The sequence below is a fragment of the Echinops telfairi genome, unplaced genomic scaffold, assembly GCF_000313985.2.
Source record: "Echinops telfairi isolate 266 unplaced genomic scaffold, ASM31398v2 ScPeMD7_4;HRSCAF=17, whole genome shotgun sequence".
NCBI lineage: Eukaryota > Metazoa > Chordata > Mammalia > Afrosoricida > Tenrecidae > Echinops > Echinops telfairi.
The window spans coordinates 5,436,663-5,448,865 of record NW_022103900.1 but is presented as its reverse complement, the minus strand read 5'-3'; the positions used below and the strand labels follow the sequence as shown (position 1 = coordinate 5,448,865).

The 12,203-nt window shown below is 44.2% G+C and overlaps 1 protein-coding gene across 1 annotated transcript in view; it reads right to left on the bottom strand.

Moving 5' to 3' along the window:
* Positions 1-5,630: 5,630 nt before the first annotated feature.
* The window catches only part of ABCB11 (ATP binding cassette subfamily B member 11), a 116,092-nt gene continuing 109,519 nt past the window's right edge, over positions 5,631-12,203 (bottom strand). Inside the window, 3 exon segments of the mRNA XM_045299935.1 lie at positions 5,631-5,873; positions 8,003-8,149; positions 10,148-10,354. Of these exon segments, the coding sequence (XP_045155870.1) occupies positions 5,673-5,873; positions 8,003-8,149; positions 10,148-10,354 (555 nt within the window). The 3' untranslated portion in view covers positions 5,631-5,672.

Sequence of the window (12,203 nt, the reverse complement as noted above, 5' to 3'; positions counted from 1 at the left end):
CCATCGACATACAAAACAACAGGGAAGCAATTCCTGTCAAAGAACAACTAAGAGACACTTGCACCCAGTACAAATTCAGGTCATGTCTACAGAGAAGCCAACTGGCCAAGCATCGAGTTTGATCCTGCATAATCAAGATGACAATGGCCCGTGCTACCTGCTACCTGATAGCAAGGCTGTTGGGAACTCTGGCCTGTGGCTGGAGTAGCTGTGCCAACGGCTCCGTCTGACTGATGCTCTGCAGACAGGTGGGTTGTGGGCGCCCACAGTCCTCCATAGTCTCCTCCAAATTGGGTGTTCACTGGTCCTTCAGAAGTTTTCTTTCTTTCCTTTTTTCGGCAAATGTGCCCAATGCAATATGTCTGGATTCAAATTAATCCTTGACCACTTTAATTTTTTCTGTTTTACTCCATGTTCTCATTGATCAGGTTGTGAAGATTTGTATCGGCTTGTTGCGTGTCATCCAGAGTGAACACCCTACTCCTGGATCTTCCTCAGTAAAGGTGTCACGTCTTCTTTTCCGTTGGTCAGCAAGGTTGTGTCATTTGCATGGGACAGGTTAACAAAATCCTCCAGTCCTGATGTCGCATTCTTCTCCCTATAATCCAGACCATGTGTTCAACAAACCGATTAAATAAGGAGGTTAAACGGACACACGCCTTTCGGGATTTTAAACCGCACAGTGTCTGTCCCCTTTGTTCTGTTTGAACAACTGCTTCTTGGTCCACATACAGATTCCACATGGACACAATGAAGTGTCCTGGAATCCCCATTCTTCACATCGTTATCCCTAATGTATCTTGACTCACAGAGTTAAAGGCCTTTGCATGGTCAATGAAACACAGGTCACCATCTTCCCAATCTCTAGTTTCAGTCTGATGTCAGTAATGACGTGAGAAGCAAGCACAGGAAGCTAACATGTTGACGCCTTGCATGACTGAGCATGCCTCCAGACTCCTCTCATTCTTGATACCCGAGCGCCACGATGGAAATATGCTGCTCTCAGAACTTGAAATGCAAATCTTATTGTCTCCTGACGTTTAATGCAATTTTTGTTCAGAGCCCCTAGAATGTGCTCTAGCTGTTTTATGTAATATGGCTCCACCTGCCTCCTGGAAAATTTTAGCATCTTGGTCTTTTCCTCGGGGGTTTTTTTTTTTTTTTTAATATATCATTATCCATTAAAAAAATTTTATTAGGGTCTCATACAACTCTTATCACAATCCATACACACCTCAGTTGTGTGAAGCACATTTGTACATGCATTGCCCTCGTCATTCTCCAAACACTTGCTGCGCACTTTCCTCGGTTTTCTACTGTTGCACAATCACATGTCTTGAGAGGGTCTTTGATTGCGTTTGTTAGTGGGTGTTGGCAGACCTGTTAGGTCGGTCAATGGATATTCTTCAATTCTAGAAAAATGTTCAACTGTATGTAACAGCTCCTTCTCCTCGGGCTCTCCGAGTTCTCCTCTTGAACCTGCTTTTTGCTCATCTATTGCACCATCTGGATTATTTCCCTATTTCTTTCTCTTCAGGATCTTTTGGTTATACTTTCCAGGAAATTGCTTCCATTTTATTTTCTCATTCTTCGCATTTTTAAATTTTCCTTCTATTAACCAGGGTTATAAGAGGAGTTTGATCAAAGCACGAGAACATGAGGAACTGACAGATTCGCCATTAGGGGGGATGCAGCAAGTTCCGTGGACGGCTGGGAACAGCGGTTGGTTAGTGGTACAAGATGCAAGATGAAAATGCAGCTCTGGGAGCCCCCTGGTGTTGTAAAATAAACCTGCAACTTCATTCGTTTATTTTTCTTTTTTCCCCCAACACTTTATTGGCACATCATTTACATATCATAGAGTTGAATCATTCAATTGTCCAAACATATCCAGGGGGAATTGTACAATCACCACCACAGCCATCCTAGAGCATTCCCTCTCCCCATTGTTGATTTGCCCCCAAAAGGAGCTGTAAAATCACAATCAGCTCCTGTGCACCCTCCCCGCTCCCACCTTCTTGATTTACTCCCAAACTCCCCTTTCCCTCCCTATTGCTTATCCCCCTCCCCTGCATTCCCTGTAACACCTTGTATTGGTCATTATCATTATGCACCCACTCTTCTTGTGCTTTGTAGCTGGGAAATCACACTGAAAAACAAGTCACTCTAAGGGGGTAAGGATAAGATCATATTAGTATAAAGACAAAAATACAAAAATGCATCAGTGGGAGAAGGCCCCCATCAACATTCAAAAAGCCAGGGAAGAAATTTCTTGTCATGGAACAACTAAGAGATGCTTACAGCCAGTACAAATTCAGGTCATGTCTATAGAGACTGGCCAAGCACCAAATTCAATCCAGCATATTCAAGATTCCAATGGTCTCAGCCTGATCAAGATTACAATGGGCTGTTCGGGACTCTGGCCTTTGGCTACAGCAGATCTGCCAATGGCTAGGTCTGACTATATACTTTGTAGATGGGTTTTGGGCTCCCACTATCCTCCATAGCCTTCTACAAATTGAGTATTCATAACTTTAGCTCTTATGCTTTTCTCTTCACCATATTTGAGTTTTGTAATTGTTATCTTTGGATCACACAAGCTGGTGTGAATCTTCTGTGTGGACTTAGTTGATTCCTCACTTGGAGGGCTGCTTGCTTGAATACAAGCCTTGAAGACCCCACTCACCATTTCATTGATGGCCGGGCACCATCTGTCTACTTTCTTCACCACACTTTGCTGTAGCACCCTTATCTTCAGTGATCATTTCCTGAAGGTGAGTATCAATCGAGCAGGGCCATGATGTAAGGACTAATTGTTCTTAAGTTGGAGCTAGGATTTAGTCAGAGCCCAGAACTCATTCCTGGATCTAGTCTCAAAAAGGAATTTACTTCAAGCACTCTGCAGTCAATCTATTCCATATCACCAATAACATTCAAATATTCTATTAAAACTAACTCATTCGTTTATGTTTAAAACCCCATACATTACACTCCAGAAAGCAAGCAGCCTGCTGAGACAGAGCCCATGTTCCCCTCACAAAAAGGAGAACTGTGATGGCTGAAGTTACGTGTGCATCAGTTTAGTCAGGCCATGACTCTTGGTGCTTGGACAGCTATTAGGTCAACATTCGCCTTCGGTGATCTGATGTGAACAACCAAGCAGTCAAAAGGGAAACTTTCCTACAGGTATGACTTGCCTCCATTATATGGATGTTATGGAAAGGTTGACCCTCTATCAAGCCTGCATCTGACTCAGTATCCTTTGGCCTCTGATTCATGGGATGTGAATTAGCTGTCTGTCATCATCTGACTTGCAGATTTGGGGATTGTCAGTCTCTGTAACGCGTGAGCCAGGAAATGTCATCAGTCTGACCCACAGATTTGGGACTTGCCAGCCTAACAAAAATGTGAACCATTTTCTTGGTTTAAAAATGGAATCAATCACTCTCTCTCTCTCTCTCTTAATATGTGTGTGTGTGTGTGGTTGTATACATATATATGGTTTTGTGTGTGTGTGTGTGTGTGTATATATGTATGTGTGTGTATACAGCCATATATATATATATATATGGCTGTATACACACATATACACATCTTTATCCATAATTTTCATGACCCATACAGTTAAAGACCTTTGCATAGTCAATGAAACACAGGTCTGAAACAGAGATATAAATAATACATTCCAATATACATGAGCTCAGACTAAAACCATAGGCAGAATGTCCTTTGATTGCCAGGGGAAGAGAGGGCCCGCACAGGTGGACAGGGGGAGTTTGGGGAGGAGATGGACTAGGCAGAAGACGTCTCGATGACAGGAGAACTTGTTGAAAACGGCAATCCTTTTATTGAATTTTTAATTTCTATTTTCAATAACTGTTTTAAAAATTTTTGTATTTCTACATGTTTATTTTATGGACTTTTTATTTAAATTGATGGGAATATCTTCTTTTATGTATCTGAGTACATTTATTACCAATTAAAAAAAATTGTTTTCCTGATCCTTATATTGTCTGTTACCTCTAATTTCCTTTTTCCTGAGTGTTTCATTGTTACTGCTTTTCCTTTGTGTGTTGAAATCCTTCGTTGGTGTCTGGTGCTCCTTGGCAGAGCAAGGTGGTAAGAGCACCTTGGAGAGTCTTGGGCTTATGGAAGAGTCAGGCACTGAAAAGTCAGTGGATACACTCTGTGCAGTACGCATTATGGCCCGCGGGTTTCGCTCTAGAGTTTTCTATGTGGGCACTTCTTTGGAGAATTTCCAGCACCCAGGTCGTAGGTCTCCTGTCTTGGGCTAACTAGTATTCCCCAGAGAATTATCTTGTGATCTCCTGCCAGAGGAGAAGGTAGGGCTGGGAGTTTTCTCGTGCATACACAGGTTCACACTCAGGCCTCCATCCCCGGTGTGTTGCCCACTCCTTCTACCGTGACTTGTAGACCTGTGGGAGAGCCTTTCTACGAGGGAACACCCAGTCTTCTGCTAGAGAAGGGAAGTGCAGCCCACCTGCTCCTGTTTCTGGGCTTTTCATTCATTTGTTCGTTTTCAGCTCCATCTGCCTCCACTTCTAAAAGATCACAGTGTCTCTGTACACTTAGCTTTTCGGGAAACCTGGTACCAACGGTTTGTTCACGGATTCGCCCTGACTATCCTGGCCTAGGGGACCACTCTGCGTCGGCATCAACTCAAGGGCAGTGAGTTTTTGTGAGCCATTTCATGGAAGCAGATGGCTGCGTTTTTCCCCTGCAGAGCAGCATGACTTGCAGCCAGCAGCTGAGCGCTGGAGCTCTTGACTGCTGAGCGACCAGTTCCCTGACTCGTAAACCCTGCAGATACTTGCTCTTCAGTGTGTCCTGGCAGACCGCATCCACCTTCTTCCTTGCATGCTCCTCAGCTCTACAGATGAATAATTCTACTTCCATGTGCAAAGAAAACAAGAGTCCAGAAAGGCCATGGGTTGGCAGTCTCTTTTTCTCTCTTACATGCGAATTTAGTGCAACTCAGCAAACATCAATTGTGTGCCTCCTACAGCCTGGCCTCCAGGTACACTTAAGTGTTTCAAAATGCACAAGACAAATGTCTGCCTGCGAGGTGTTCAAAGCGTCATTTTCCCCATGGTTTCTCACTAATTCCCATGTAGTGATTGGGACCGGCTCCTGCAGAGAGGCGTCCCTGGGTGGTACACACAGCGAATGTGTACCGCAGCTAGCTGAACGCTGCTGGGTGGGTTGGAGTTCACCAACAGGTGCCCTCTTTAAAAAACAAAACAAAACAAAATAACCCTGGTGATGTACTTCCAAAATATTGGCCACTGCAAACCTCCAGGAGCTCACCGGCAGACATGGACAGGGTTGCCAGGAGTCTGAGTCCCCCGACACACGTGGTTTCCTGCATGGAGCAGCATTGGGTAAGGGTTGAACAACCGCTTTACATGTGAAGCTGCACTCACACGGACCTCCCCCGCCCCCCCCTATATATCTACGGACTTCTCAGACTCAATCGTTATAGACAGTTTGCCGTTATAAAATGTTTGCCGGTATCTCAGTATAAGATAATGACTGTGAAAGTAAAATATCATCATTTCTCCTTTAAGAGAAACCCCCCCCACCTCCCCCACCCCCCCACAAGAGTCCCACAGTAGTTGCTGCGTTATTGGTCCACGAGGCCCTCAGGCAGGTCAACTGATGGGGGCTCCAGTGGTGACTAACTTGTAGTAGGCTCCTCTCTGATCCATTAGTTCTTCGTGGGTCCCCTTTTCAACCACTACCCCCTGAGACATGACGGCGATGATGTCCGAGTTCTGGATGGTGGTCAGGCGGTGGGCGATGACTATGCAGGTCCGACCTTCTCTGGCTTTGTCCAGGGCAACTTGCACAGTCTGCAAAGGGGAGATGGACACATATGCAGAAGTTCATGACTGCCGCCCAGCTTTCCCTCACAGGAGTTTAGTTTAGTAGCATCTGGTGGCACCGTGGGGTGCACACATTGTGGCTGCTAACTGCAAGGTCAGCAGTTCGAACACACCAGCTACTCTGTGGGAGAAAGACGAGGGTGTCTGCTCTGGCAAAGATGTACAGTCTCATAAACCTCCAAGGAGCAGGTGTAAGTTAGCATTGACTCAAATGCTGTGGGTTTGATTTTGGCTTGGAAGTCACAATTGAAAAAAAACAACCAAAATCTATTGCTATCAAGTCAATTCCAACTCATGGCAATCCCAAGCAAATACCATAGCGTTTTCTGGACTATAAACTTTCCAGAAACAGATTGATAGGCCTATCCTCCATGGTTCAAGCCACCAAGTCAAGTCAGTGGCTGAGTGCAAACTGTTTGTGTCACCCAGCGACCTGCGCAGAGGTCTGTGCACAGAGCAAACACAGAGATGCGTTATAAGAGAAGATTGAGTGATGCTCTGGTGATTTAAATTATCATTCACAAGCTGAGAAATTTCAATGAAGCAAGAATAATTTGAACTGCAAGGGCATTGTGCAATTTTATATTTGATGGTCTAGTTTGCTAAAATGAAACCCAGGAGGCAATGTAGAGTGACAGTCAACTGGTCATTTTTGGTGCTTTCTTCAAGGAGCCCTGGTAGCGAAGTGGTTACCCATTGGGATGCTTATTGCAAGGCCAGCAGTTCAGAACCACCAGCTGTTCCATGGGAGAAAGATAAGGCTTTCTACTCACATAAAAACGTACAGTTTCGGAAGCTCACAGGGGCAGGTCTACCCTGTCCTATGGGGTTACTATGATTTGGAATTGACTCAATAGCAGTGAGTTTGATTTGGTTTGGAAACTATTCTCTTTTTTCTAATATCTTTTTTAAAATCATTTTTATTGGGGACTCTTACAGTCCTTATCACCATCCATACATATATCCATTGTGTCAAGCATAGTTGTACATATGATGCCATCATCATTTTCAAAACATTTTCTTTTTACTTGAGCCCTTGGTATCAGCTCATTTCCCCATCCCACCCTCCCTCCTACATGAACTTTTGATCATTTATAAATTACTATTTTATTCATGTCTTACACTGACCATTGTCTCCCTTCACCCACTTCTCTGTTGTCTGGCCCCCTGGGAGGGGGTTATAGATAGATCATTGTGATCGGTTCCGCCCCCCCCCCCCCCCCCTTACCCTTACCCTTCTGGTAGCTCTACACTGATTATTGATCCTGAGGGGTTTATCTGTCCTGATTCCCTGTGTTTCAAGCTCTAATCTGTAGCAGTGTACATGCTCTGGTCTAGCCAGATTTGTAAGGTAGAATTGGGATCATGATAGTGGGGGGAGGTGGGGAAGGAAGCATTAAAGAACTAGAGGAAAGTTGTGTGTTTCATCAGTGCTATACTGCATCCTGACTGGCTTGTCTCTTCCTTGTGACTTTTTGTAAGGGGATGTCCAATTGTCAACAGATGGGCTTTGGGTCTCCACTCCGCGCTCCCCCTCCTTCGTGGGGACTATTCTTCATTGAGGACATTTTGGCTCTCTACAAGAGAGACTACTGATTTTAAAGTGTTAATTATTGAAGGCATAATTTCATTATTTTGTTTTGCTCAATTACGTCTCTTTTATTGAGTACCGAACATTAGACACCGCTCTTCTATTTTGGCACTGTGTGATGTCACATCACTTTGTTGTTGTTCCATACCATCAAGTCCATTGTAACTCAGCAAACCTACATACAACACAAGGAACCACTGCCTGGTTTCCTAACAGATAATCTAAGAATTATCTCACTTTCATTAAGGAAGCTAATTATTTTTCCCTAGTCCAAAAACTCATAGTAATAATTCTTCTTTTAAAATTGAAGATTTTAAAAAAAATTTTGAAGCATCATATTTCAAATCACTTTCCCTTGAATATTGTCTTTTGGTTCTATATAATGTTGACAATTTCTACTGTAAATGAATCAGAAAATTGAAAATAGTACCATTTTTATAAGGACAACTATTACACCCAGAGATTCATTTATAATGATTTAAGACTTTAGAAAATCAATCTGTACCTTTTCACTTTCTGTGTCCAAGGCAGAAGTGGCTTCATCTAGCAGTAAGATTTTTGGATTGCGTAGGATGGCCCGAGCAATAGCAATGCGTTGCTTTTCCCCTCGAGAGAGCTGAGATCCCTGAGCTCCAACCTGAGTTTCATATTTCTGGGAAAAGTAAGATACGTGTGAAGATCAGAGCTCGTCATTTCTCTTATGCCACAGGGAAGTCCCAGCAATGAACTTCCTGGGAATTGAAACTATGTGTTGCGTTTTTGATGGACTCGATGGCAGTGAGCTTCGGTTGTCTTCTGAAACTGGGAATGGTGTATGAGTCCTTCCGGAGAAGAGTTCAAATTCGTTTAGGAATCTCAGAAAAGTCTGGCCTGGGTGACCTTTGGTGATGGGAAACTGAGGGAGAATAGTTCCCTTTCTCTCCACCAGTATGAGGCTTGCATTTCTAAATTCTTTCTTCCTGTGGTCAGTGATGATCCTATAGATGTGGCTGCCCCTGACTTAAGAATTGACCAAGTCAGTGACTCTTGTCTGGAAGATTGTTTTGTCAAAGCGATGGTAGTCCCTGGGGCAGAAGGACCCTTTGGGAGAGTTTCTGCACTGTTCCTTTATTGGAAGACTCCATCCTGGAACACGGGCATAGGGCTGACTCTCCACTCTGCTGCTTACCAGCTCTGGGATCATAAACAAATGATTTCAATTTGTGTGAGCTGAAAACCCACCTGAAAAAATGCAGGCATTAATACCTAGCTCAACCAGGTGGTGTGAAGCTTAGATGAAATTACAATAGAAAGTGTCTAGCTAGATGCTTGGCTTGGTTACATCGTTTTTTTATATAGTTAACATTCTTGGTGTATCTTCCATGCCCCCAGAGTTATGCTAACAATTCTAGCTGGATTATTATTTACTATTCTCAAATATATATTCTCCTTCTTTTATAGATTATAAAACGTAAGCAGAGAGAGGTAAGGAAGTCACACAAGAACAAGAACATAGTAGGCAGCGAAGGTGCGATGTAAATGCCACTTTCTCTAGCTCTGTGTCCTTGTCCTTGAGGACTTCCCAGCTCCACCCTCTACAACTAGATCTGTTCCCTTCTCCTACCTTCCTATTCCGTGACAAATTCTCTACTAAAGCCACACGAGACTCATCACCATGGAATTTGTCCTTATGGAGGAGGACTTAGTGAAGGATGGCAGGGGCAGGTCTGAATGAGAAAGAGGCGGCAAACCAATTGCAAGCCACCGTCAAGCACGAAATGAGTTGTGGACTCATGAATCTTCTAGAGGGCACATAAAATGTGCTTTTCAGCACAGGATGCAGCAAAAAAAGAATCTCCCCATGTTGTGAGGATTAGATTACTCAGACTGGAAGCAAACCAAGAGTTTAAGCAATGCGAGTTTTCAGGGACAAAACAAGCATGATGACCACAAAGCTCACCACATACACACACACCACGAAATTTATAAACAGAATCACTTACCGCCCAAAAAAACATTATCTCATAGTAATTGGTTTCAAAGGAAAGGAGTGAAGAAGGCAAACGGTGCTACACAGCTCCTCAAATTTAATTTCCAGCCTTCGTTAATTTTTTTTTTTTATGTGGTCGATCCCCAGACAGGCTCTTGGTGGGTGGAAGAGTCGTCGATGTGGCTGTAAGTTTGGGTTTGGCTATGGAAAAGTAAGATGGACCAAGAGGCACTATACCTCATCTATGCATAGGAGATGCTGCCCAGTAGTGCAAGAAGGAAGGCTAGATTCATGCAGCGGTTTCATTGTGCAGCGATCACCTATATTGTTTCGTTTTAATGTTTGCAGTTTTAGTTTCTGTTTGTATTTGCTTTGAGATCAACAAATCCTCTGAGGGGAATCTTTTATCCAAAGTCCTACAGTTAATGAGCAGCAGAGCTAAGAATCAACCCTGCTCGAAGCAGAGTAGTCCAGTGCAGTACTGCCTTCAGTACAATGCCTTACCAACTACAGAGTGAGTGGATAAAGGACTTGGATTTCGTTTAATCATCTCCACAAGCTGGTTAAACAATGTGGGACATACTATGTGCTACACTGGCCTCCTTGAGTGATGATTATGATGCTTTTGATCATTCTCCTGTGCCCTTCCCCATCTCCACAGGACTGTGCCTTGGCACTCACCTCCGGGAGGGACATGACAAAGGCATGCAGCTGAGCCTGCTTGGCGGCTGCTATGACTTGTTCCATGGGGATCTCTTTGGTGTTGTCCCCATATTTGATATTGTCTGCGATGCTACAGGCAAACAGCACTGGCTCCTGGGAAACAATTCCGATGTTCGAGCGGAGGAACTGCACATTCACCTTTGTGCTGTCATGGCCGTCTATCATCTGCCAAGAGGATGAAAACACAGAGCATTACACTGCAGGATTGGAGCAGGGCCGAGGGTGCGTATCCAGGAGGTAAGTGCTGAAAGCCCCGCAGACTTTGAGGCAGGAGACTCCTGACAAATGTTCAGAATTGCTTCAGTTCAAGGCACTGCAGGGATGGTACAGCTTCACGGACGAGGCACGACAGTGAGAGAGGCACTTCATCCTCAGGGTTGTGAGCGCGAACTCTGAGTGGCTGTCCGAAAGCTCACTCAGTGATTACCAAACTCTCTGCTCCGAGTTTTCGCGTGTTCGGAAAGAAGGATGCTAGGAGCAGTCATCTCTCAGGATGTTTGGGGGGCTAGATGGCTCTGGGGGTGGGAGGGTTAAGCACTTGGCTGCCAAGAGATTGGAGGTTTGAGTTCACTCAGAAGGAGTTCAGAAGAAATGCCTGCAGAGTCAGCCACTGACACACGGGCACCATGACTTTGAATCAACTCCAACACGCATGGTTTAGTAAAGCTCTGAGCACCATCACTGATACCCAATAAGCCTGTGGCAATCGCCAGGTTTTTACTGTCTTGTTATAATATAACACTATGCTGTGATGCACTGGGGACAGTGAGACGCACTAGATGGCAGTTGGGGTCACATGGCTGTCGGGAGCCCATGTTTCATCCAGACGTAGGCAGGGTCTCCTAGAGGAAAGCAGTCGCTCTTGATGATCTTACATTCTAATTGTCTCGGGAGATCGACAGGAAGAGGGGGCCAAGGAGGAGCCAAGTCAAAATGAGCGTGAGAACAGGCATTAGGAAAGAACGGGTCCAATCCTTGTGAACATGGGAGAAAACTCTCCTTCGGCAGGCAGTGGGCAGTGGCAGGGTTAAGGGAAAGAAGCAGGTGCCTCAGGACAGATGGCAAGATGGAGACACTGGAAGAATGTGAATATTTTATGCAGGCAGAGAATGCAAGAACAAACAGAAAGACAACCTGTCAGAAGAACCATTAGAAAAAGCCAGGATGCTAATCTAGTTTCCTACTTGACTCTGGGGTGAAGATATTTACACAGTCGTAACGCATATGCTCTTAATTGATTTTTAACTTTTAGGATCAACCTAGGATCGATCCATGAAAGTTAATCGATGCTATAAATATAATATGTTATTCTTTGTGTTAAATATATAATTATATATATATAAAGTATAAATGTTAAAACTTGAAAAGCAAATGGAGGGAGGAACAGGGTGAAAATAAAGGTACATTGCTAACATTCTCATCCTAAAAAGTTGGAATTTTAGAGAGTATATCTATGGTTGATAGGAAAAAAAAAAGTGTATTAATTAAAAGTGCAAACAGAGGGGGGAAAAACTTGCTATAACTTTATTGGGAGGAAGGGGAAGGAGGAGAGAGTGGAGCACATCCCGGCCTACCAGGCCTTGAGGACGATGATCCCAATTATAGCAGCCAGTCCACAGAGAGGACCACATGTCCAGCCCCACTATGAGACATGACGCCCCTCACTGACCCATGGCCCTACAGGGGACAACACCGGAGACACAGTGTGGGAATTGCACCTGATCTGATCCTGCCTCACCGAGGCAAAACACTAAGGGGTACAACAGAACACCAAGGGAATGGAGCGGCAAGGTCCCCGTGGAATGCTGAAGGTGGACTTTGGGGCCAGGGCATGGTGCCCCAACAGGCTGGACTGGAAAACACTCCTAAAGGCCAACAAACAATCCTTGAACTAACCACAAGCTTTTCTTTCTTGTTGTGTTTTGTTTTGTTTTTGTCATTGGTTTGTTGTTGTTTTGTTATATATTGTTGCTTGGTTTTGCTCTGTCTTGTTTTTATGCATGTTGTTGTCTCC